Here is a 27536-nt window from a genome sequence, read left to right on the forward strand (position 1 = left end):
TGGTTAGATCGCAGACTGCTGTGTTAGCAATGAGGGAGGCTCCGTGGGCGTGGGACCCTCCCGGCCAGGTGTGGGATATATTCTCCTGGTGTGCCCGTTTGCTTAAAGCGCAGTATTGGGGTGGGAGCCACCTGATTTTCCAGGTGTTGTGTATCTCAGTTCCTCTGGCTAGGAAAAGAGATTCCCTTCCCCCTTGTGCTTCCCAGGTGAGGTGATGCCTCGCCCCGCTTCAGCTCTCGCTGGTCGGGCTGCAGCAGCTGACCAGCATCTATTGTCCGGCACTCCCTAGTGAGATGACCCCAGTACCTCAGTTGAAAATGCAGAAATCACCGGTCTTCTGTGTCGCTCGCGCTGGGAGTTGGAGACTGGAGCTGTTCCTATTCGGCCATCTTGCTCCGCCTCAACCTTTTATTCTTAATCACGAGGCAAGCTCCCTTTGTTGAGCTGAGTTAAGGATGTTAATAAAAGACTGTCCAACACCTTTCTACAGGTTGGCGCAAATGTAATTGCGGTTTTCGCCATTGAAAGTACTGGAGAAAACCACAATTACTTTTGCACCAACCTAGTATCAGAGATGTCTGTTACTCATCCCATGGAAACCAAGACTGCCTGGAGAGAGGGTCCCTGTGCCAATGGGAAGGATTAACAATTTTTTTAAAGATTAATAAACTGTAAGATGAAGGAAGATGCGGTTTAGTTTAAGAGGGCATCAAGCTACCATTTCCTGATATGACTTCACAAATTCCATTTAAAAAACCTATAAAGATACACACAAGAAAAGACAGAAGGTAGGGCCTGCTTGGAACCATAACAAGTTGCAAAAGTCTAAGGAAATTTCCACTAACCACAATGTAAGTGAAGAAAGAAGGAGAAACATGTCCATGGACAAATGAACCCTGGCACAGCTGGCCAGAACGTATGTGGGGAAATAGTTTGGCCCTTCACCTCTCTTCCACACCCAGCTCTAAGTGTCTCAGTTTGTAGCAATCAGGAAACAGGCTGGCCAGCCCCAAACTGGGTATGAATCCTGCTTCCAGGGACAGCCACTGTCATTTCCCCACCCCACTCTGTTTCTATACCCATTCAGAGACTACAATCCTAAGTAAACCCAGCAGTAAGGAGATGAAGGATTGGCAGTGATGTAATAACAAACTCACTCTAAGAAATAAAAGAATATGGAGAAAAATACTGCTTTGGGTACTCAACTGGTTGTAGAAAGACTGCCTATAAGAACCACACATGATGGGAAAAAAGGACACTACACACTAAAGAAAGAAAGGGAAGAAACTCAAATAAGGAGTGATTTCAAGGAACTCACAAACTAGAATTAACACAGCAGAAAGCCAAATTCATAATGAAGTCATATTCAGGAAGTTATTGGAAAAAATCCAAATGTATAATGAAAGAACAAGAATATAAAAATGAAGAGCAAGAAAACGGCAAGTGGAGATTTAGAAACTAAGATCTATTCAACAGATCATTGCTTCTGGTGTTAAATAACTAGAGTAAATGCAAGATGAGATAAAACAAAAATGATACTAAAAGAAAACCTGAAAAAAGACAAAACTGTAGAGCATGTTCCAGTTCCATTCACCGACACCTCCTGGTAAAATTTTACATACCATTTTCCCAAAAGGTATACCAACAAAGGATGACATATTGGAGTAGCCTTAGGTTTCTCTGTAACTACAAATTCCTGAGAATAAAGGCCCAACCAAACTGTGTGAAGAGGAAGACATTATAAATTTGGGACAAACTCAAGATACTATATAATCTATACAGACATCCTGAAAACATTATTTGAAAACATATTGCAACTTACTGAAAAAAAAGCCAAATTCCTTAAAAGTAACAGCATATTAGGACTAGCAGCATGAACTGAGACCAATTAAATTAGTTTAATTCAAATAATTATTGTTTACTTATAAAATGAACAGAAACATCTAGTGCTTTATTATTTTACTTTTTATTATTTTAATTATTTTTAGTATTTTAGACAGAATTTCACTATGTTGCCCAGGCTGGTCTTCAATTCCTGGCCTCCAGTAATCCTCCTGCCAAGTACTAGTACTTTTTTAAAAAAGACATACAATATTTAAATTTACAATACAGGCTAAAATTCCAGATATTGCCGGGTGTGGTGGCTCATGCCTCTAATCCCAGCAGTTTGGGACGCCAAGGCGGGCAGATCACTTAAGGTCAGGAGGTCGAGATCAGCCTGGCCAACATGGTGAAACCCCCATCTCTACTAAAAATATAACATCAGCTGGGCATGGTGGCAGGCGCCTGGAATCCCAGCTACTCAGGAGGCTGAGGCAGAAGAATCGTTTGAATCCTGGAGTCAGTTTGCAGTGAGCCGAGATTGTGCCACTGCACTCTAGCCTCGGAGACAGAGTGAGACTCCATCTCAAAAAAAATTAAAAACTCCAGTATTAACACATAAAATGTAGGTAAAGACAGCCCCAGTGAACCACACCTCCTTATATCTTCCCCCAATTAATCCGACTGGCCATATGACTTGCTTCAACCAACAGGAGGAGGCAGAACTGATGCTGGAACAGTTCCATATCTCCACTTTAAGGAGGCCTGGCAGTTTGCACTTTGGCACTCTTGGGAAGCCTAAGCCACTATATAAGAATTATGGTTATCCTGCTGGTGGGGTTCTTGCTATATAAAAAGATCATGTAAGAAGCCACTTTGTGAGGAAGAGGCCTAAGATGGGTGGGAGGGAGATGCCCCACTGTTCCAATATTCCAGTTGAACCCAGTCATCCCTACCAAGGCACTAGCCATGTGAATGAACTGTCATGGACATTCTAGTTTAAGTGGACTACCAGATGACTGCAGTACCAGCAGAACATCCATGGGGCAAAAGAACCATCAGCTTATCCAAGTTAACCTACAGAATTATGAAAGATAATAAAATTATTTTAGTTATAAGCTACTACATTTTGACATGATTTGTTATGCAGCAATTGAAAATGAAAATACCTTTTACAATATCTGCTGAAAGAATTTTTAAAAACCTCTTTCAAATATGTTACTTTTTAGAGTAGCAATTTAAAAAGCAAAGAAAGACTTAAAAATAGAAGACTTGGAACATTCAAACAAACAAGAGGAGGGTAGAAATATTCAAAGAGTTGAATTTAAGACAAAAAGTAGGCCAGGTATGGTGGCTCATGCCTGTAATCCCAGCACTTTGGGAGGCCAAGGCAGGCAGATCACGAGGTTAAGAGATCGAGACCATCCTGGCCAGCACGGTGAAACCCTGTCTCTACTAAAAATATAACAATTGGCTGGGCATGGTGGTGCAGCCCTAGTCCCAGCTACTCGGGAGGCTGAGGCAGGGAATCGCTTGAACCCGAGAGGCGGAGGTTTGCGTGAGCCAAGATCGTGCTACTGCACTCCAGCATGGTGACAGAGCGAGACTCCATCTCAAAAAAAAAAAAAAAAAGGCAAAAAGTATTTAATTGAGACAAAGATTAACAATAATATAGTAGTTACAAACATAACATAGCAAATATCATTATACCAAAATAGATAAAGCCAAAAACTACCACAAATATTTAAAAAAGAAAAGAAAAAGAAAAGAACAGAACTAGAGAGGGAGATCACAGACCGCTTTCCAGCTTTAGCAAATCCAGCTAACAAAAATGCAGTCAAGGCCGGGCGCAGTGGCTCACGCCTGTAATCCCAGCACTTTGGGAGTCAGAAGCAGGAGGATTCTTTGAGCCTAGGAGTTCAAGACCAGCCTGGACAACATAGTGAGACCCTATCTCAAAAAGAAATAAAATAAAATATAAAATAAAAATAAACCAGTCAAGAACAGAAAATTTGAGTAATATAGTTTTTACCTTGCAATGTACAACATGTGTGTATGTGTTATCTGTGGCGATATATGTGTAAATATTGAGACCTTCCAGTGTCTAGTAGGTAGCTCCCATCCCATAAAGCTTTGTGGGACTGACATAAACCATCCTGTTTTCACTGCCCAGTCCTGTGACTACTTCCTGGAAAGGAAATCTGAACCACTCTGGAGAGGGCAAAGCAAGTGTACAGATTAGCAATTATATATCTTAAATCAACTTCATCTGAACCACAGTGGAAATTTCTCTCATACTACTGCAAGGGGCTAACCATTATCCCTACTTTTGAAAATTACAGTAAAAATTTGAAATTTAAGTTTTAAATTAGAAGATAGAAGATTGATGCCAAATCAGTTTGATGCCGTTTTCAATGAGAATAAAACAAACTGAAAATGTTAACAGTTGTTATCCATTCATTCAATCAACAAATATTTGCTAACTGCATACAAAACCAGGCGCCATGCTAGGCACTGGAAATAAAAAAGAGAACAAAACAGACAGGTCATTTGTAGATGTTACCCTGTGCTGTAGTGTGAGGAGACAAACAGTAAACAAATAAGATCACTTCAGTTAGTAATAAGTACTTAAAAAAAAGAAAATAGGGTGTTAAGAGAATAAGAAGAAAAGCCACAGACTGGGAGAAAATATTTACTAAAGACATCTGATGAAAGAATTGTTACCCAAAATATGCAAAGAACTTGTAAAATTCAACAATAAGAAAATGAACAACTTAATTTAAAAAATGGGCAAAAAAGCTAAACAAACATCTCATCAAAGATATACAGAAGGAAATAAGTATATGAAAGGTGCTCAACATTATATGTTTATTAGGAAATTGCAAATTAAAACAACGAGAGGCAGAGGCTGCAGTGAGCCAAGATCGTGCCACTGTACTTCAGCCTGAGCGACAAAGTGTGACCCTGTGTCAAAAAATAAAAATTAAAATAAAAAAATAAAGTCTATTTTATTTATTTATTTTTAAAAAGTTACCACTGAAGGCCGGTCGCAGTGGCTCACGCCTGTAATCCCAGCACTTTGGGAGGCCGAGGCGGGTGGATCACGAGGTCAGGAGATCGAGACCATCTTGGCTAACACGGTGAAACCCTGTCTCCACTAAAAATACAAAAAATTAGCTGGGCATGGTGGTGGGTACCTGTAATCCCAGGTACTTGGGAGGCTGAGGCAGGAGAATGGCGTGAACACGGAAGGCGGAGCTTGCAGCGAGCCAAGATCGCACCACTGCACTCCAGCCTGGGTGACAGAACTAGACTCCGTCTCAAAAAAAAGAAAAGTTACCACTGAAAAGAAATTAGCTCAAAGATGTGATAAAATGTCATCTGAGAATAAATCAAACCTCTTGAAACTAAGACATAACATAAACACCTGATAAAACGTATGCTAATGTTCACAAAGAAATATAAAATCCAAATACTGAATGAAATTGAATTGTTTTCTAAACTGCACTTTCTTAAGACCAAATAACATAGTAAGGGTTGTTCTCCCTCTAAAATCTGCTCTAATTTCACTCCTACCTCTCGCCAGTGCTATCAAAACCTTGAAATATTCAAGTGGGAAATGCCATGTGAAGACTCTCTCAAAAATAAGCAAACAAATCAATCACATGACATATACTAGAATATGAAAGGGAGAAGGCACAATTTTAACGTGGCAGTGCAGAACGGCACCTCTGCCAAGGTGGCGTTTAAGTTGAAACTGGAGGGATCATTTGAAAACCAGGGGAAGGGCATGCCAAACACACCAAGGCCCTGAGGCAGCCACAGCCTCCGTATCTTCAAGAAGCCGAAGGCAGGCCATGAATGAGGTGTGGAAGAGGAGGCCAGTCAAGAGGGCAGGGTCTTCATCATGCAGGTTTTGCAGGTATGGTAGGGAGTCTGGATTTTACTCAAAGCGTAATGAGAAGATGCTGAGGGTTTCAATCAGGCAATGACACAGTATGACTTGTTTTTTGTTTAAGATTTCTCTAGAAAGGACAAGAATGGAAGGAGGGAGTCCAATTAAAAGGCTCCATGGCAGAGTTGGTGGTGGCTTGGACTAGCTGGTAGTAGCAGACCTACAAAGAAGTAAATACACTTGAGATATGAAGCAGAATTAACAGGACATGTTGACAAATTATTAACAGAAATTGGGGAAAGGGTGAAGGACAAGGCGCATAGCAGAGTGATTTCTGAATGTATCAATATTATCCTTAAACCTCCTTACAAAAAATTTAAGCATTCAAAACTACCATGCAGTTGGAACTTAGTAATGATAAACAGTCTTGGTGGAAAGTTTTAAACAGAAAACCATGATTTCTAAATCATTAGTCATGACATCTCATCTGCTTGAACAAATACATTTCAAGGCCATTCTCTTGTAGATTTTAAACCACAGCAAGAAGGTATTCAGTGCTTTCTAGCACAAAAACTTCATAGAATGGACTCTGATTCATAACCATTTTGCAAATGAGTATGAGTAGGGCAAACCCTATTAAACATTTACTTCAGCATTCCTATTAAGAGCCTCCATTTTAGAAAAAGAAAGCATTTAAAAAATAAAACAATTTGGTATCAGTGACCACAAAAGGAATCTGGGAGGTTTGCGGTTGACTCTTCCCTCCCTAGAGCCCTCCCTTTATTCTCACAGACTCACATATTTGCCTTCTGCTTCTCTGGACAGTCCTCTCCCCTCCCCTGCCTGTTTTATATAGCCCCTCATTCTATGTTAGGGGCTGAATTGTGTCCTCCCAAAATTCCTATGTTGAAGCCCTAATCCCCAGGTCCTCAGAACATCACAGTATTAGGAAAAAAGGTCTTTAAAAAGGTAATTAAATTAATATGAGATTTTCAGGGTGCATCTTAATCCAGTAAGAAATCTGGACTCAGACATACACATGCAAAGAGAAAAGACTACGTGAAGACAAAAGGAGAGGCTGGCATCTACAAGCCAAGGCAAGAGGCCTCAGAAGAAACCAAACCTGGTGACACCTTCATCTTCAACTTCTACCTCCAGACCTGTGAGAAAATATATTCCTGTCATTTAAACATTTAAACCACCCAGTCTGTGCTCTTCTGTTAATGACGAACGTAGCAAATTGATACACTCTATATACCCTTTCCTACCTCCTGAACCCAAGAACATCTCATTCAAGGGCATGAATCTAGGTCTATTAAATAATTCCCACCCCTCTATCTCCAGGCCAGGTGTCCCTTCTGCACTTGAAATTCCTAGTCAATACTTCCACAAGTCCCCAGGTGAGCTCCTGCCTTGACCCTCCTCCATTCCACACCAGCTCTCCCCTTCCTGCATTCCCTACTTGGTGAATGGAACCAACCCAGGTGCCTAAATCAGATAGATACCTGGGAGTCATCCTCACAAAAACAAAAGTAGCTTCCATATGTTTACTCAACATGCAAGAGCTTTGCATGTATCTTATCAAATCTTCTTAAGGGTCTTATAAAGCAGGAATTACTCTCCCTATTTTATAGGTGAAGAGGCTGAGATTTGGGTTAATTGTCCTGAGCCATTCCTTTAAGAAGTGATAGAGTCAGGATTTGGGCCCAGGTCTGCCTGACTCCAGGGCCTATGCCCCTAACCTAAATTACCCCCAATCTAATCAAGCCCCCTCAAACCCATCCAATCTGTTTCCTAAATATCTTTTGATGTTTTCCACCTCATCTTTATCCCCCAAATGCCCTAATTTGGCCCCCAGTATCTCTTTCAACCAAGGGGTTATCAAGACTGCTCTGCCTTTGGCCTCATTCCTCTCTAGTCTAGACTCCTTCTAATACAGAAAACTCATTGTATCACATTCTTCAGTGGCTCCCCATCCTATTCAGAATAAAATCTAAGCTTCTTTGATTACATGGTCCTACTGCCCAGTTTCCTCACCACATTCTTAAACCCAACCACGCTCCTGAGTTACACTAAGCAGAACATGGTAAGTGCCACAGGCCCTGGTACTTCCTGTCCACCCTGGCAACCCTAACTACCCTTTAAGTCTCAGCTCAAATGCTAATTATAATGTTAAAAGAGGTCTTTGGCTTACCAAGGCAAACTTAATTTTTCTTTCATCTACACTTTCACAATAGTTACTTTAGTATGCTATGAGTGTTAATTACCTAATTCTCAACAGACATTTAAGTATTTTAAGGCTAGGATTGGGTTTTCCATTTTAGAATGCCTCATATCTAACACATAGAATAGGAGCTCAACAAAATGTTTGTGGCATTAATCTAACAGGATGTTACTAGATTTGTGGTAGGTAAAGAGTGGGATTCTACTAAGAAACAGACCTTTCCAGGTCAGGCACAGTGGCTCACACCTGTAATCCCAGCACTTTGGGAGGCCGAGGCAGGCGGATCACAAGGTCGGGAGATAGAGACCATCCTGGCTAACACGGTGAAACCCTGTCTCTATCAAAAATACAAAAATCATCCAGGCGTGGTGGTGGGCGCCTGTAGTCCCAACTACTCGGGAAGCTGAGGCAGGAGAATGGGGTGAACCTGGGAGGTGGAGCTTGCAGTGTGAGCCAAGATTGCGCCGCTGCACTCCACCCTGGGTGACAGAGCGAGACTCCGTCTCAAAAAAAAAATGGCTAAAGGTATACTCCCGTGAACAATATTTGGAGCATGTTTTTGTCCCCCCAAATCTCATGTTTAAATGTAATCCCCAATGTTGGAGGTGGGGCCTGGTGGGAAGTGACTGGATGATTGGGGTGGATTTCTCAGGAATGGGTGGGCACCATCCTCCTGGTGCTGTCTTCACAATAGTGAGTTCTTGCGAGATCTGGTTGTTTGAAGTATGTGGCACCTCCTCTAGCCCTCTCTCTTGCTCCTGCTCTTGCCATGCGATATGCCTGGTCCCACTTCACCTTCTGCCATGAGTAAAAGCTCCCTGAGGCCCCCCTCAGAAGCTCCCCCTCAGAAGCTGAGCAGATACCGGCACCACGCTTGTGCAGCCTCCAGAACCATGAGCCAATTAAACCTCTTTTCTTTATTAGTTACCCAGTCTCAGGTATTCCTTTATAGCAAAATAAAAACAGCCTAATACAAGTCTAGTCTATGCCACTGATATATTTGTCAATCCTTGTGACAATACCACTCTGCCTTAATTACTTAGATTTATACGAATTCTTGATATCTGCGATAACTGCATTTCAACACATTTACTATATCAAAAATTAAAGACAAAAACTTACAGGCTCGTGCCTGTGGTCCCAGCTACTGAGCAGGCTGAGGCAGGGCAAGAGGATCACTTGAGCCCAAAAGTTTGAGACTACAATGAACAATGATCATACCACTCCACTCCAGCCTCTGTGACATATAGGAAGACCCTGTCTCAAAAACAAACAAAAAAAAAAAAAAAAACTAAAAATCCACTGAACATTAACTCTCCATTTCCCCATCCCCCAAGCCCCGGCAACTACCATTCTATTAATACTTTCTATGAACTTTACTACTTTTAGATACCTCATTTAAATGGAATCACTTAGGCCAGGCACAGTGGCCACACCTGTAATCCCAACACTTTGCGCAGCCAAGGCAGGCAGATGGCTTGAGCTCAGGAGTTTGAGACCAGTCTGGGCAACATGGTGAAATTCCATCTCTACTAAAAAGAAAAATGGAGGATCTCCTGACCTTTAAGGAATCAAGCTTGACATGCAGAGCCAATAAAAGCCCCTTGGGGAGTACTGGCCTCATACCTTGTCTACAGAGTCCCCGAACAGAGATCTTAACCTGTTATCAGTAAAGAATGTCACTTTCTAACAGGTCCAGGAGCTCCAAGTTTATCTTGGGACCTCAAGAGGACAGGATCACCCAACTCACAGGTATTCTGAAGATGCAAGCTCATAGCTGGACTCAGCTTTAAAGGTCTTATCTGAGATTCCTTGTGGAACAGAGTTCCATCAAAGCCAATCCAAAAGGCCTATGTAGAAATAACCATTCTTGCTGCACTTTATGCAAATAATCAAGCCAAGTATAACACTAAAGTTTATTCTACAAACAACACACACGATCCTATCATCGTTTGTTTTTACCAAAAATAAGGGCTGGAGAGAGAAATTGTGCTCCAAAGCTTATCGTAGATTTGTCATTAAATCCTAGTCTCACTAATTGTTTTAAAGCTTTCTGCCTGCATTTTAGACTAACCCTGCTTATTCCTGTGAATCATGTGGTGATCTCCTACAGCTTGAAAGAAACAAAAAGAGATGGGTAACATAAAAATCTGGATCACTATGCTAGTTCTGGGCAATTATCCTGCAAATTCTGCCAGGTAATGAAAGTGAGTAGGGTGCCCATAACCCTGAGGTTTCTTTGTTTGGGAAATAAAAGCAAGGAAAACCCCCAAAGGGAAATTCTATATCTTGGCAAGTAAAATTTTAGATTAAAATTATCTACTATACCACACTTGTGGGAATTGCTATACTCACTCTACTATTTGCAGTAGGGTTATACCTTCTAACTGAAATATTGGACAGAAAGCTTATGTCTTGTATTAATATTTGGACCCTGTATACTCAATACTGTAACTTGAATTGTTTCCTCTCACCTAGAAGCAAACTCCAAACAGTGCTGCAAACTGAACCACACATGGACATGCCATTCTTCCGAGGACCCTTAGATCAACCCTAGGAGAAGCCCTAGCTGCTGTTCCCCATTCGATGCCCCTTTTCAGCAGGAAATAGCCAGAAAGAGTCATCGCCCAAAACCCCTTGATGGTGACATCTCCACAGTGGGGAATGTTATAGGAGTTGATTAAGAAATTATTTTAGGCAGATAGGAAAAGGGGTCCTTGGGGAAGTTTTCATTTCCTTTAAAGCAGCTCCAGAAACACTTCTTGTCTAGCAAGAAAGCCCCAGCTCTTAGAGCCAAGTCAGCAACCTTTGATATGCAAATGCAAGCCATTAGAAACTGGGTCCACCCAAACATGGTGATTCCTGCTGACTTCTTGCCCTTGCTCACAGGTGCCTGGCAACATGGCCATCCCCACATATCCCCATGTGTGTAGAGCATCATGGCACCCTGCATTTGCATATTAAAAAGCTAGAGTGGGAGGGCCAGTTTTTTCCGCGGGCTACGTGAGTGACATGCCTGGTCAAACCAATCCCCTGAGCCCTATGCAAATCAGGCACCACCTCCTCCAGCCTCCTCATATAAGCAGACACTTTTCTGCTGCACACACGGTTTTCTCTTAGTTTGAATCGCCCCCTCCCTTTATCTTTGTACAGGGGAGCTGTTTTCTTCTTCCTTCCTTCTTGCCTATTAAACTTTTCACTCCTTAAAACCAAAAAGATAAAAAAAAAAAACCATCACATCAAATAACTTTACCCTACCCAGGATGTGCCCGACAACTCTGTTCTCGGGTGAAAATTTAAAATATTGGTTCACTCCCTGATAGAAACAGAGGAGAGAGAGAGGTGCTCAGTGACTCATTATGGACAGAGCGAGGGCTGAAATTACTTGAGTGAGGAAGGAAAGAAAAGCAGGTCCCTGGCTGAGGTTAAGTACCAAACAGAAATCTGGGCTGAAGCAGGGAGACTTAGCCTGAGATTCTAGATTAAAAAAGAAAGTGTAACCTAGAGTAACTTGAATATAAAGGATTCCACTCTTATTTCCAAACTATTCTAACAGCTCTGAATAACATGGATATTTTAAAGGTTTATGTATATATGAATGGATGTGTATAAAACATTCAGGCCGGGCGCAGTGGTTCACGCCTGTAATCCCAGCACTTTGGAAGGCCGAGGCAGGAGGATCACTTGAAGTTAGGAGTTCAAGACCAGCCTAGACAACATGGTGAAACATGGTCTCTACTAAAAATACAAAACAAAAATTAGCTGGGTGTGGTAGCAGGTACCTGTAGTCCCAGCTACTTGGGAGGCTGAGGCAGAAGAATCACTTGAACCAGGGAGGCACAGGCTGCAGTGAGCTGAGATTGTGCCACTGCACTACAGCCTGAGCGACAGAGTGAGACTCCATCTTAAAAAAAAAAATCAAAAACTCAGTCCCCAAAAGTAATTAATCTATTTATTCATTCATCACAAACCCACTAAACACATACTATATCTAGATGGGGCAGACTGGCAAAGACGGACCTTGACCCGAAGAAGTGTTTAGCCTAGTTGGGTAGATTACACGTGCATATAAAAATATTAACTATAAACACGGCAGGAAGACCTAAATGCACTAAAAGAGACATAGAAGGTTATGTGAAGAAAACAAAGTAATGCCCACAAACATATACTTTTGTCCTTCTCTAATGTTCCCAAATGTTTTATATTCTTCACATATCTTTTCACTCTCCACTAAAATGTAATCTTCAAGGTCAAGGGAGTCTCTGTCTTGTTTGCTGCTGTAACTCTGCAACCTAGGGCAGTGCCTGGCTCACAGGGTATGTTCCATAATCATTTCTCCAATAAATTAATGGTAAATTTATTAAAATTAAAACTGCCATTTAAAAACATCTGATGAGAGTTCGGAAGTAAAGCCTTTTATCTAAGGTCATTTGATTTTCAACAAGAGTACCAAGACAATACAATAGAGGAAGAATAGTCTTTTTAACATACGATGCTGAGACAACTTGATATTCACATACAAAATAATAAATGCAGTTGGAACCTTTCCTAACACCATACACAAAAATCGACTGAAAATGAATCAGACCTACATGTAAGCACTAAACTCTAAAACTCGTAGAAGAAACATGAGAATAAGTCTTTATTAGCTTGGATTAGACAATGGTTCCTTGGTATAACACCAAAAGCGCAAGTGACAAAAAACAAATAGATAAATTAGATTTTAACAACATTAAAAATACTTATGACACCATGAGGAAAGTGAAAACAACCCACAGAAATGGAAAAAAAATGCAAATCATATATTTGGCAATGGACTTGTATCTAGAATACATATAAAGAACTACTGAACTCAATAATTAAAAGACAGCCCAATCAAAAATGAACAAAAAATCCCATTTATAATGGCCACCAAAAAATTAAAAAAGAAGGTACCTAGGAATATATCTAATGAAGGAGGTTAAAGTCTGCAAGGAGAACGACAAAACATACTGCTCAAAGAAATCAGAGATGAAACAAACAAATGGAAAAACATTCCATGCTCATGGCTACAGGCCATGAGATAAATATTTTTCTACAATGAGAGAAAATATTTGCAAACTACGTGATATGGTTTGGCTGTGTCCCCACCCAAAATCTCATCTTGGACTGTAATCCCCATGTGTCAAGGGCAAGACCAGGTGGAGTAATCAGATCACGGGGGCGGTTCCCCCATGCTGTTCGCCTGATGGTGAGTCTCACGAGATCTGATGGTTTTGAGAGATGACAAAGTACTGGCGGCCCTCGCTGGCTCGCAGCGCCTCCTCGGCCTTGGCATCCACCCCGGCCATGCTTGAGGAGCCTTTCAGTCTGCCGCTGCACTGTGGGAGCCCCTCTCTGGGCTGGCTGAGGCCAGAGCCAGCTCCCTCTGCTTGCAGGTGGTGTGGAGGGAGAGGTGCGGAGGGGAACCAGGGCTGCGCACAGTGCTGGCAGGCCAGCGCACGTTCCAAGTGGACATGGGTTCAGTAGGCCCCACACTCGGAGCAGTCATCCGGCGCCACCGGCCAGGGCAGTGAGGGGCTTAGCACGTGGGCCAGCAGCTGCGGAGGAGGCACTGGGTCCCCCAGCAATGCTGGCCTGCCTGCACCAAGCTCGAATTCTCCTCCGGCCTCAGCCACCTCCCCACAGGACAAGGCTCAGGACCTGTACCCCGCCATGCCCAAGCCCCTCCGTGGTGGGCTCCCAGGGGACCTGAGCCTCCCGAGGGGCGCTGCCCCCTGCTCTGCAGCGCCCAGTCCCATCTACCGCCCCAGGGCTGAGGAGTGCAGGCGCCCAGCCCAGGACTGGCAGGCAGCTCTAACCGCGGCACTGGTGCAGGATCCACTAGGGGAAGTCAGCTGGGCTCCTGAGTGGGGTGGGGACTTGGAGAACTTTTATATCTAGCCCGAGGATTGTATATGCACCAATCAGCACTCTGTGTCTAGCTTGGGGTTTGTGGATGCACCAATCAGTACTCTGTATCTAGCTAATCTGGTGGGGATTTAGAGAACCTTTACGTCTAGCTAAAGGACTGTAAATACACCAGACTGCACTCTGTGTCTAGCTCAAGGTTTGTAAACACACCAATCAGTGCTCTGTGTCTAGCTAATCTGGTGGGGACTTGGAGAACCTTTATGTCTAGCTAGAGGATTGTAAATGCACCAATCAGCACTCTGTGTCTAGTTCAGGGATTGTAAATGCACCAGTCAGCACCCTGTTAAAATGGACCAATCACCTCTCTATAAAATGGACCAATCAGCAGGATGTGGGTGGGGCCAGATAAGCAAATAAAAGCAGGCTGCCCAGCCAGCAGGGGCAACTCCCTCGGGTCCCCTTCTGCACCGTGGAAGCTTCGTTCTTTCACTCTTTGCAATAAATCTTGCTGCTGCCCATTCTTTGGGTCTGCACTGCCTTTATGAGCTGTAACACTCACCACAAAGGTCTGCAGCTTCACTCCTGAGGCCAGCAAGACCACGAATCTACCGGGAGGAATGAACAACTCCAGACGGGAGAAATGAACAACTCCAGACGCACGGCCTTAAGAGCTGTAACACTCACCACAAAGGTCTGCAGCTTCACTCCTGAAGCCAGTGAGACCACAAACCCACCAGAAGGAAGAAACTCAACACGTCCAAACATCAGAAGGAACAAACTCCAGACACACAATCTTTAAGAACTGTAACACTCTCTGCGGCTTCATTCTTGAAGTTGGTGAGACCAAGAACCCACCAATTCCGGACACAGTTTTATAAGCGTTTAGCATTTCCCCTCTTGCACTCATTCTCTCTCTTGCTGCCCTGTAAAGAGGTGCCTTCTGCCATGACTCTAAGTTTCCTGAGGCCTCCCAAGCCATGTGGAACTGTGAGTAAATTAAACCTCTTTTCTTTATAAATTACCCAGTTTCAGGTATTTCTTCATAGCAGCATGAGAATGGACTAATACGCTATGCATCCAACAAAGGTCTAATAACGAGAATCTGTAAGAAATTGAAACAATTTAACAGGCAAAAACAAATAACTAACCCCATACAAAGAAGAGCTAGTAGGGAACAATTCTACTGAAATTGTTTGAAAAAACTGAAGGAGGGACTCCTCACTAACTCATTATTTGAGTCCAGCATCATTTGGATACCAAAATCTGGCAGAGACACAATGAGAAAACTGCAGGCCAAGATCCCTGATGAACACAGATGCAAAAATCGTCAAAAAAAAAAAAAAACTAGTGAATAGAATCTAGCAGCACATAAAAAGCTAATCCACCACCATCAGTAGGCTTTATTCCTGGGATTCAATGTTGGTTCAATATACACAAATCAATAAATGTGATTCATCACATAAACAGAACTAAAAACAAAAACCACATGATAATCTCAAAGCTGAAAGGCTTTCAATAAAATTCAACATCCTTCAGGTTAAAAACCCTCAACAGGCCAGGTGCAGTGGCTCACGCCTGTAATCCCAACACTTTGGGAGGCCAAGACGAGCAGATCATGAGTTCAAGAGACTGAGATCATCCTGGCCAACATGGTGAAACCCCATCTCTACTACATTAGCTGGGTGTGGTGGTGCACACCTGTAGTCCCAGCTACTCAGGAAGCTGAGGCAGGAGAATTGCTTGAACCCAGGAGGCAGAGGTTGCAGTGAGCCAAGATCACGCCACTGCACTCCAGCCTAGCGACAGAGCGAGACTCCATCTCAAAAAAAAAAAAAAAGAGCAAGAGAGAGAGAAGGAAACAGATATACCAATGGAACAGAACAGGGAACCCAGAAATAATGCCACACGCCTACAACCATCTACTCTTTGATAAAGTTAACAAAAACAAAGAATGGGGAAAGGACTCCCTATTTAATTAATGGTGCTGAAATAATGGGCTAGCCATATGCCAAAGATTGAAACCGGACCCCTTCCTCACACCATATTAAAACTATAAAAACTTTGGAAGATAACGTAGGAAATACATTCTGGATATAGGACATGGCAAAGATTTCATGAAGATGCCAAAGGCAATTGCAACAAAAGCAGAAATTGACAAGTAAGATCTAATTAAGCTTCAGAGCTTCTATGCAGCCAAGAAAATATCAACAGAGTAAACAGACAACCTACATAAGAAAATATTTGCAAATTATGCATCCAACAAAGGTCTAATATCCAGAATCTATAAGCAACTTAAATCAATAAACAACCCCATTAAAAAGTGGGCAAAGGACATGAACACTTTTCAAAAGAAGACACGTAAGTGGCCAAGAAGCATATGGAAAAAATGCTCGACATCGCTAATCATTAGAGAAATGCAAATCAAAGCCACAATGAGATACCATCTCACAGCAGTCAAAATGGCTATTATTGAAAAGTCAAAAAATAACATGCTGGCAAGGTTGCGGAGAAAACGGAACACTTATATACTGCTGGTAGAAATGTAAATTAGTTCAGTCATTGTGGAAAGCAGTTTGGCAATTTCTCAATGCAAAGCAGAATTACCATTTGACTCAGCAATCTCATCATTGTGTATATACCCAAAGGTATAAAAATTGCTGTACCAGGCCGGGCGCGGTGGCTCAAGCCTGTAATCCCAGCACTTTGGGAGGCCAAGGCGGGCGGATCACAAGGTCAGGAGATCGAGACCATCCTGGCTAACACAGTGAAACCCCGTCTCTACTAAAAAGTACAAAAAAACTAGCCGGGCGAGGTGGTGGGTGCCTGTAGTCCCAGCTACTGGGGAGGCTGAGGCAGGAGAATGGCATGAACCTGGGAGGCGGAGATTGCAGTGAGCTGAGATCCGGCCACTGCACTCCAGCTTGGGCGACAGAGTGAGACTCCGTCTCAAAAAAAAAAAAAAAAAAAAAAAAAATTGCTGTACCATAAAGACACATGCACGCGTATGTTCATCATTGCACTATTCAATAGCAAAGACATGGAATCAACCTAAATGCCCACCAATGGTGGAACGGATAAAGAAAACGTGGTATATATACCCCATGGAATAATATTGTAGCCATAAAAAAGAACAAGATCGGCCGGGCGTGGTGGCTCACGCCTGTAATCCCAGCACTTTGGGAGGCCGAGGCGGGCGGATCATGAGGTCAGGAGATCAAGACCATCCTGGCTAACACGGTGAAACCCCGTCTCTACTAAAAATGCAAAAAATTAGTCGGGCGTGGCGGCAGGCACCTGTAGTCCCAGCTACTCGGGAGGCTGAGGCAGGAGAATGGCATGAACCCGGGAGGCGGAGCTTGCAGTGAGCCGAGATCACGCCACTGCACTCCAGCCTGGGCGACTGAGCGAGACTCCATCTCAAAAAAAAAGAACAAGATCATGTCCTTTGCAGCAACACAGATGGACCTGGAGGCCATTATCCTAAGTGAATTCACACAGGAATAGGAAACCAAATACCATAGGTTCTCTCTTCTAAGTAGGAGCTAAACATTGGATATGTATAGACACAAAGAAAGGCACGACAGACACCAGGACCTACTTAAAGGTGGAGGGAGGGAGGAAGGTAAGGACAGAAAAACTACCTATCAGGTTCTATGCTTATTACCCGGGTGGCAAAATAATCTGTACATCAAACCCCTGTGACACAAAATCTACCTATATAACAAACCTGCACACGTACCCCTGAACCTAAAATAAAAGTTGAAAACAAAGAGAATTTACAAATAGCTTCCTAAGTAGAATTTTTAAGTCTTCTTCCTCCCCCACCCAATAATAGCTCTAACACTTCAGATTTACAGATTATAAATCTTCAACACATATCAATAACTAAGATAGTCTTTGATAAAAATCAAAACTATTCTTAAAATTCAACTCTGAGTAAACTTTCATTCTGTTTCAAGTGTTATATGGGTCCTTTTTGTTTGCCTGCAAGTAGAAACTGTGTTACTTGTCTTGTGTTCAATATAATATAATGTTTGGCAAGTGGTAATCATCTAATACACAACAAAGCTTACTTCTTTCTTGCTCCAAAACTGAAAATGGCTTTATAAAACTCTATAATTTTCAGGAAGAGTTGGAGAAATAACCCTAAACATATAAAACTGCAATGATATTACTGTGGGCAACATGATAATAAACCACTCCTTCTGTTAGAAAAGAATTAACATAGCAACTTGCTTTGTCCGTAATTTTAGTCTGATGTAATCCTAAAGCTGGAGGGTGTGATTTGTGACGAATGGACCTGAGTCAAGGACACAATTTCCTTGACGAATTGAGTTTACTCAGTTGGTCACAGAGGGAGTAAATATGTATGATTCAGCATCAAGACTTATCTTCAGGACTTTTAAGGACAAACTTCCCGTAACTACTCTTATTCAGACCAACTCTGTCCTCTTCACGGCTGAACCATGGCACGGGTATTAGGTATTTTCAAAACAGCTGATAAAGTTGATAGACGTGCTTGGCTGAAGGTAATTTTAAAGGTTAAAAGTCATCATCCAAGTTTGTTTTCAACAGATACTACACTTTGTGTTTTTCTTAGAAACCCCAAACACACGAGTAGCCCTTCCTTTTTTGTTCTTCCCCAACACAAATAGATGACATTTACAATCACAAATACTCTGTCAGGCTATAGAATAAATAAGTGCACTCAGTGTCACACCATCACTTTCTCCTCTGCTCAAGGAAACAAGTCAAAACAAGAATAAGTGCAAATCCACCCTAATTTGAAGTATAGAGGTAAATTAGTTACAAACTTTAATTCTTAGATATAACAAATTACCTGCTGAACACTTGAGGACCATTCACTACTCTGAATTATAGAGAGATGTCAAGATTACAGTTTGAATGGAAAAAAGGTGCTACTAATTCAAGAGAACTTACATTTAAGAATCTTATCAAGGGATCCTATACTGAATTCTAACATCTAACATCTAATTCTAACATTAGATTAACATCTAAGCCAGATGTTAATCAATGGCTCACTTGTACTATTTGAATAAAATAATTATGGCATTATTCTGTTGATTCCTTTAATATTAAGAGACCCTTAATAGACCCCTAAAAATTACTACCCATCGGTGATAACTGCTTCTTATTCTCTTATAGGAATCCTGCCCAGCTCCCTCATAAAGTAGCTACTAATAAAGAAATCTCTTAAAAGAAATACAATTTAAAACATTAAATTTAAAATGTTAGCAGCATACCATTTTAAGAAAGTATGATTAGTATTCACTTTGTTTTCAAAATTTTTAAAATAGGAAAGTTGCCCATCCATCAACCTAGTTAAACATGATTAAATAGGTGACATTTTAAATAGAAGACCTAAGTCTTACAGATTTCCTACTGGGGGAAAAACTTACAAACAATAAAAAGAGATAAGGTTTACTGAAGCACTATTCACAATAGCCAAGATATGGAATCAACCTAGTGTCCAAAAACAGATTAATGGGTAAAGAAAATGTGGTATATCTACACAATAGAATACTATTCAGCCACAAGAAAAAGAATGAAATTCCTGTCAGTCACAGCAACACAGATGGAACTAGAAGACATTAAGTGAAATAGGCCAGGACAGAAAGTTCACCACATCTTCACTCATGTGCAGAAGCTAAAAAAAAGTTGATCTCATAGAAGTAAAAAGTAGAACAGAAGAGTCTAGTGTTCTAGTGTTCTAAAGCATGGTAGGATGATTATAGCTAACAATAATATATAGCTTCAAACAGCAAAAAAGAGGATACTGAATGTTCCCAACACAAAGAAATGATGTGTTTCAGATGATGGATATGCTAATTACCACGGCTTGATCATTACACATTGTACACATGTATCAAAATACCACATTGTACCCCATAAATATGTACAATTAATGTGTCAATTAAAAAAATCTTCAGAACACATCCAAAGTTGGCTGAAAAAAATAACTGAAAATTTTAAACTATACGGTCAATGGTAGCAAAGAGAATTTATCACTAAGAATTGTGTGAGAAAGTTCTACACTCTTAAAATAATAGAGGTACAGTACGCATTAGCATTTTTTTCTAGCTTAATTTATTTATGATACTATCGTTGTCCTTGCCAACTGTTAAGTCCCCTTGGGGTGGGTCTCTTCATCCTTTGTACGATGCCTAACAGATAAAAATGCTTAATGTTCCACTTTCTTGGCCTTAAGAATTCTTTATTTTCTTTGCTTTCTGTATGTTTTTCTTGTAAGTATTTTCAAATTTCTCATGTTGAATATTAGAAGAAAGTTCATGGAAATACTACAGAGAAAAATACTCAATTTTTTCTAAACATAACTTTTACAATATTGGTAAAGAAACTGTGGAGTCTTTAAAAACTACATTATTCCTCAAGAAATGCCCTTTTAAAGCATCTGGGAAAGAAACGTAATTTCAGTTAACAACATAAAAGGAAGGACAAACTCTTAACACTGTTTATTTAATATATGTGGTGTATGAACTAATTTAATGACCAAAAAAGGAAAAATTGTTCTTTAGGAAGTTTTGGGATAATAAAACAGGTTTACCAAATAAAAGAGAGAAACAGGATGCTTTAATGATTCCCATATCCTTGACAAAAGAAATTGTTTCTTTGTTCTGTAGCTGGGCGCAGTGGCTCACGCTTGTAATCCCAACACTTTGGGAGGCCAAGGCGGGTGGATTACCTGAAGTCAGGAGTTCGAAATCAGCCTGGCCAACATGGTGAAACCCCACCTCTACTAAAAATACAAAAATTAGCTGGGTGTGGTGGTGTGTGCCTGTAATCCCAGCTACTCAGGGGGCTGAGGCAAGAGAATCGCTTGAATCTGGGAGGAGGAGGTTGCAATGAGCCAAGATCATGTATCACTGCACTCCAGCCTGGGTGACAAAGGGAGGCTCTGTCTCAAAAAGAAGAAAAAAAAAATGTACTTTGTTCCTTTAGTCTTCTAATACTTAAAAAGCTTTATAACCTAAGATGAAATTCAGACTACTGAATTTAGTTATACAAAATATATACATATAAATATATAGATATAGATATGTGCTAATGAGCTGTACCTTTTTCCCCATTGCAACCAAACAGTATTTAAAAACTAACAACACTGACCACAGGCAATTTCCCTTCTGTAGGATTTAGGGTATCACATGTGTTCTCATCAAGTTTATTTAAAACATTAATAATTTTTCCTATAACTAATAACAGTGAGTTGGGTTTGAGAGATCAACCTGCCTGTTGAAAACAGCTCAGTAATTTATTTTAAAACATCTTTTCAAAAGAATTGAAAAATTACAAGATAGTAAGAAATTATTAAGTAAAAACTAAAAAGAGAATTCAACAAATAACACTGGGAAAATAAATATCCACATGCAACAGAATGAAGCTGGACCCTTACCTTACAACATACACAAAAATTAACTCAAAATGGATAAAATACGTAAACATTAGAGCTAAAAATGTAACAATCTTAGAAGACAACGTATGGGGAAACTTCTGTCACATTTGATTTGGCAGTGATTACTTGGATATGATATCAAAAGCACAAGCAGCAAAAGAAAAAAACAGACAAAACTGGACTACATCAAAACTAAAAATACTATCAACAGAGTTAAAAGGCAACTCACAGAACTGGAAAAAATATTTGCAAATCATACATCTGATAATGAACTACTATATAGAATATTTATAAAGAACTCTTAAAACTCAACAACAAAAAACAGGCTAATTCAAAAATGGGAAGAGGATTTGAATAGATGTTTTTTCAAAGAAGATATGAAATGGCCAATAGGCATATGAAAAGATGCTCAACATCATTAGAAAAACACAAATCAAAACCACAATAAGACACCACTACTTCACACCCATTAGAACGGTAATTTTTTTTTTTTTTTTTTTGAGACAAGTGTCTCGCTCTGTTGCCTAGGCTGGAGTGCAGTGGCGCGTTCTCAGCTCACTGCAAGCTCCACCTCCCGGGTTCACACCATTCTCCTGCCTCAGCCTCCCGAGTAGATGGGACTACAGGCGCCCACCACCGAGCCTGGCTAATTTTTTGTATTTTTTTTTTAGTAGAGATGGGGTTTCACCGTGTTAGCCAGGATGGTCTCAATCTCCTGACCTCTTGATCCACCTGCCTCGGCCTCCCAAACTGCTGGGATTACAGGCGTGAGCCACCACGCCCAGCCAGCAATTATTTAAAACAAAAAACAAAAACAAAAACAGAAAATAACAAATGTTGGCTAGAACGTGGAGAAACTGTAACCATTACGGCATTACTGGTGAGAACATAACATGGTGCAGCTGCTGTGGAAAATATGGCAGTTCCTCAAAAAAATTAAACACAGAATTACCATATGATCCACCAATTCCACCTTTAAGTCAAAGAAAAATCAAAAGGAAAATTTTAAAGCATCTTGAGGGCTGGGCGTGGTGGCTCACGCTTGTAATCCCAACAGTTTTGGAGGCCAACACGGGTTGATCACTTGAGGTCAGGAGTTCGAGACCAGCCTGGCCAACATGGTGAAACCCCACACAAAAAAATTAGCTGGGTGTGGTGGCGTGTGCCTGTAATCCCAGCTACTCAGGAGCCTGAGGCAGGAGTATCACTTGAACTTGGGAGGCAGAGGTTGCAGTGAGCTGGGATCACGCCACTGCGCTCCAGCCTGGACAACAGAGCTAAACTCCATTTAAAAAAAAAAAAAAAAGCTAAATTTTATGTTATGTATATTTTACCACAAAAAAAAAGTAAAAGGAGAATGAAAACTCAGCATGAAAAGCAAGTTCTGAAACCACATTTCCTCTAAAGTATCTTTATCGGTCATGGGAAACTAGAACCTATGTTTTAAAAGATTCTCGCACTTTGGGAGGCCGAGACGGGCGGATCACGAGGTCAGGAGATCGAGACCATCCTGGCGAACACGGTGAAACCCCGTCTCTACTAAAAAAATACAAAAAACTAGCCGGGCGAGGTGGCGGGCGCCTGTAGTCCCAGCTACTCGGGAGGCTGAGGCAGGAGAATGGCGTAAACCCGGGAGGCGGAGCTTACAGTGAGCTGAGATCCCGCCACTGCACTCCAGCCCGGGCGATAGAGCGAGACTCCGTCTCAAAAAAAAAAAAAAAAAAAAAAAAAAAAAAAAAGATTCTCAGGATGACCAAGATGGAAATAAAGCTGAGGGTCACACAACAAGGGCCATCTAATCTGAAATTCTCCTCACAATAAGCTGGAATCCTAAAGGGGCACGTCCTCACAGTGAGAATGACATGAACTAGATTATGGTCTAAGGTCACACTGCTTTTCTCAAACTTCAAACTCAGGTCTGTAATCATCCCCTGGACTAGAATACTCCCAAGTGTCGGTCAGACAGAAGTGCACACTGTCTAAGTACCTACGCTGTGGACTTAAAATTACTCTTATAAATAATTCTTCAAATGCAATATCCAGGCCCCAGTCAAGGATAGCGGAGTATGCAAGAAATGTAGGGATAAGCAGCAGAAAGGAAAAGGGGTCAGGAAAGAACCTTAGAATGTGGATTATCAGGGCCGGGCGCGGTGGCTCAAGCCTGTAATCCCAGCACTTTGGGAGGCCGAGACGGGCAGATCACGAGGTCAGGAGATCGAGACCATCCTGGCTAATACGGTGAAACCCTGTCTCTACTTAAAAATACAAAAAACTAGCCGGGCGACGAGGCGGGCGCCTGTAGTCCCAGCTACTAGGGAGGCTGAGGCAGGAGAATGGCATACACCCGGGAGGCGGAGCTTGCAGTGAGCTGAGATCCGGCCACTGCACTCCAGCCTGGGTGGCAGAGCAAGACTCTGTCTCAAAAAAAAAAAAAAGAAAGTGGATTATCAGATGCAGATTCTATGTGTTTTCTGTGATAGAAGAAATAAAATGACAGGTTGGAAACATTTAGCAGAGAACTAAACACTATAAATAGTAATAGATTTTTACACGAAAAAATAGAGACACTAGAACTAAAAATAAAATATAACTCCAACTAAGAACTGAATGGAAAGGTTTAACAGATTAGATTCACCTTCAGAGATAATTAATAATGAAAAGACAAAAGGCAAGTCTAGAGATATGCTGGAAGTAGTTTGAATCAGCTTGCAAGAACCAATTATGTGTAGCTCTTCCTAATTCTGCATCAGTAAAGTCAAACTGGTTGCCTGAAACTACCCTTGATAAGGATATTTATACTACGGAAATCAACAAATACTACAAATCAGGGCTTCTTTTTCCCCGGAGAGCCATTTTGCCAGCACACATTTGGAAGTTACCATACAGAATTTGGGACAGGGAGACAAAAAAAAAAAAAAAAAAAAAAAGTAAGTAGGGAAGAGAGGGTAAGAAATGTAAAGGGTATAAAAGAGAGCTCAGGGCCGGGTGCGGTGGCTCAAGCCTGTAATCCCAGCACTTTGGGAGGCCGAGACGGGCAGATCACGAGGTCAGGAGATCGAGACCATCCTGGCTAACACGGTGAAACCCCGTCTCTACTAAAAAATACAAAAAACTAGCCGGGCGAGGTGGCGGGCGCCTGTAGTCCCAGCTACTCGGGAGGCTGAGGCAGGAGAATGGCGTAAACCCGGGAGGCGGAGCTTGCAGTGAGCTGAGATCCGGCCACTGCACTCCAGCCCAGGCGACAGAGCAAGAAGAATCCGTCTCAAAAAAAAAAAAAGAGGGCTCAAAACATATTTAATTAAAGTTTCAAAAACTGAATAGAGAAAAGAAACACTTTATCAGTTAGTGGCTAAGCTTTTTCCAGAACTAATTACCAAATCATAGATTTAAGAAGCCAAATGAATGCATTGCAGGATAAAAAGAAATCTGCAATGAAGTAAGACTGACTTCTGTATCATTAGAGTAGCCTTTGTGTTTTTAAATCTATGAGTTTTTCCCTTTATCTCCAAAAATTATAAATGCTACCAGAATTGAGACAGACAGAGATTTATTTTCATTAATTTTGCCTACGATGAAGCCTACGCTTTGGAACTACAGCTTCAGAACTTTTCAGCTCAAGTAGCTGGGCATGGTGGCTCACACCTGTAATCCCAGCACCATGAGAGGTGGAGGCAGGAGAATCACTTAGGCAAGGAGTTCGAGACCAGCCTGGGCAACATGGCAAAACCCCGTCTCTACAAGAAATACAAAAGAATTAGCCAAGTGCGGGGGCGTGTACCTGTTAGTCACAGCTACTCGGGAGGCTGAGATGGGAGGATGGTTTAAATCCAGGAAGAAGAGGTTGCAGTGAGCCAAGATTGTGCCATTACACTCCAGCCTGGGCAATATAGTGAGACCCTGTCTCCGGGGAAAAAAAACAAAAAATAAACTTTTCAGGTCAAGAAAGTTTTCTACTGCTTTTATATTTTGCTTCTGTTCCATTTATTCTGGTTTCTCCACTGGGAACTTATTCATCAGTATGGTACTTCTCTGTCTTCAGTATCTGTCATTTTCACCCTCATCATTTCCGTCATTATTTTCTCCTCCTAAAAAAATCTCAAATAAATACTATAGGATTGACCCATTCATCGTATATAGGATTGACTCCATTTTCTGCAGGATCAGCTCTGCTGTGTGCAACTGCCATTACAGATTTTGGCTATTGCATTTTCAGATTATTGTCATTGTTTTCTTTTGGTCACCTTTATTCCAGCTTCTTTTAAAATCTCATTCTGATTTTTTTGTTATAACTTTATGTTTTGGTTTCCTAGAGGTCTTACTTTTTGCTCTGTTACTAAGAATAAAATCTGACACTTCTCACAAATATCTTTTGTACATCATAATAAATGACATTCAATATTATTTTTAAGACTTTCTTCCTCATCTTTGGGGTAATGGTTCCCTTATTTTATGCAGATATCTTTCATGCAGATTTCTTTCATAGTCCCCATGAAAATAATCCTTGCAAAAATAAGATATAATTTTTAATGGCAGGGTATATAGATCGCCCTTGATTCCCATCACTATCAATTTGGATGGTGAAAAATTGCTCACACTTAATTTGGTTGGGTTTTAAGTGTACAGGCTGATATACACAGTCCATGGCTGAATTTATAGTACTAAGCAGGCAGTACAACCAAGTTGGGCTGATTTAAAATCTATTATTCCTTTCTTCTCATATTATGAGAATTCATTCCTACATCAACAGGAACACTCTGTAGTTTGTTTTTTAACAGAAAATGAATGATAACCTGAAAACCCAAAAGCACACTCCTTTTAAGGTTCTTCTAAACACAACATCTACTGCTACATCACATCCCTGGAATGTAATATCCTAACACTTTCCTTTCATTCTCTTCCATATTGCAAATTGGAAATTTAGTCTCTGAATAGATGTATAAAAAATAGTGTGGAACATGCGAATTTGAAAGAGCTGGGAGAGAGAAAAATTTCTGAGGAGGTTAATGGGCTTTTAATATGTAATAAAATATATAATATGAACGAAATAGTGCAAGTTCCCATAGTCATTCATGGTAACCTGTGTCTCCACGGTATGAACAAACAACAGGAATGGATCAAAGCCTCTTCCTATCCACTTCCCACCTTAATCTCCTGTTTTAGAAATCAAACCATAAACAGACCACTAAGACTTTTTTAGTCTACTCCAATGTAGTAAGTAGTTAGTAGAAACAACTCTAAAACTGAGAAATTATTGATCACTACTTTTCCCAATGCCATTATGGAACTATACGCATATTTTAATGAGAAACTGGAAGAAAGAATATCACACATGGCAAGCCTAAAGTAAGTATTTTTCGATAGGTACATTTTTTAAACAAAGAAGTTGATATTAATCTCTATGTTTCAACATAGTCAACTAAAATGTCATGGTGACAGGTGCTGACTGTTACAGAAAGTAAATGAATTATTTCACAACAGAAAGATGAAAATTGAGACATAATTATTGTAAACATCTGAAAATTATAAATGTCTATAATGATTTTACACATAACAAAATAAACACTGATTTCTTTTCCACGTCACTTAAAGTTTGAACATGATATTTTAGGATGTCTACTCTATCGAGTAAACACAGAATTTATCATTCTAGACAAATTCTACTCTATCGAGTAAACAGAATTTGTCATTCTAGATAATCAAGGAAATGACATAAATGTGTTTCAAAAGCATTTAATGCATAGGTAGCTATAAACAGGCAAGCAAGGAAAGGCAGGGTAATTTTGAGGAGACAGCCTACCCATACAAGCTGATACTGTTTGTTTTTTCAGGGTTTTTTTTTTGGGTGGGGGGTGGGGAGACAGAGTCTTGCTCTGTTACCCAGGCTAGAGTGCAATGGCACGATCTTGGCTCACTGCAACCTCTGCCTCCCAAGTTCTAGTGATTCTTGTGCCTCAGCCTCCTGAATAGCTGGGATTACAGGTGCCCACCACCACACCTGGCTAATTTTTGTAGAGACAGGGTTTTTAGTAGAGACGAGGTTTCACCATGTTGGCCAGGCTGGTCTCAAATTCCTGACCTCAAGTGATGTGCCTGCTTCAGTCTTCCAAAGTGCTGGGATTACAGGCATGAACAACCATGCCCAGCCACCAGCTGATATTCTTGAAAACAATTATCAGAATCGTAACTCCTCAAATGTGGAAAATAACTTCAAATTAAGAAAAGTCGTATAATTGTGTTTTTTTCCTTTTTACATATCATAATGATCATTTCAT

At 40.9% G+C, this 27536-nt stretch overlaps 1 protein-coding gene across 9 annotated transcripts in view; it reads right to left on the reverse strand.

Moving 5' to 3' along the window:
• Positions 1-27536, reverse strand: part of LOC117073277 (cytochrome c oxidase assembly factor 1 homolog) — a 95357-nt gene that overhangs the window by 21449 nt on the left and 46372 nt on the right. Inside the window, exon 1 of one of the 9 annotated variants that reach the window (XM_033193940.1) lies at positions 17127-17145. The exons of 7 other annotated variants lie outside the window; for them this stretch is intronic. Coding sequence is in view for 1 of the 2 variants with exons in the window: in XM_033193934.1 (XP_033049825.1) it covers positions 6840-6855 (16 nt within the window). In the remaining variant the exon portion in view is untranslated. Of the gene's footprint in view, positions 1-6839; positions 6864-17126; positions 17146-27536 lie in introns of those variants that run through there. One more of the 9 variants, XM_033193934.1, reaches the window with a different exon arrangement.

Source organism: Trachypithecus francoisi, unplaced genomic scaffold, assembly GCF_009764315.1.
Source record: "Trachypithecus francoisi isolate TF-2019V2 unplaced genomic scaffold, Tfra_2.0 Lachesis_group4, whole genome shotgun sequence".
NCBI lineage: Eukaryota > Metazoa > Chordata > Mammalia > Primates > Cercopithecidae > Trachypithecus > Trachypithecus francoisi.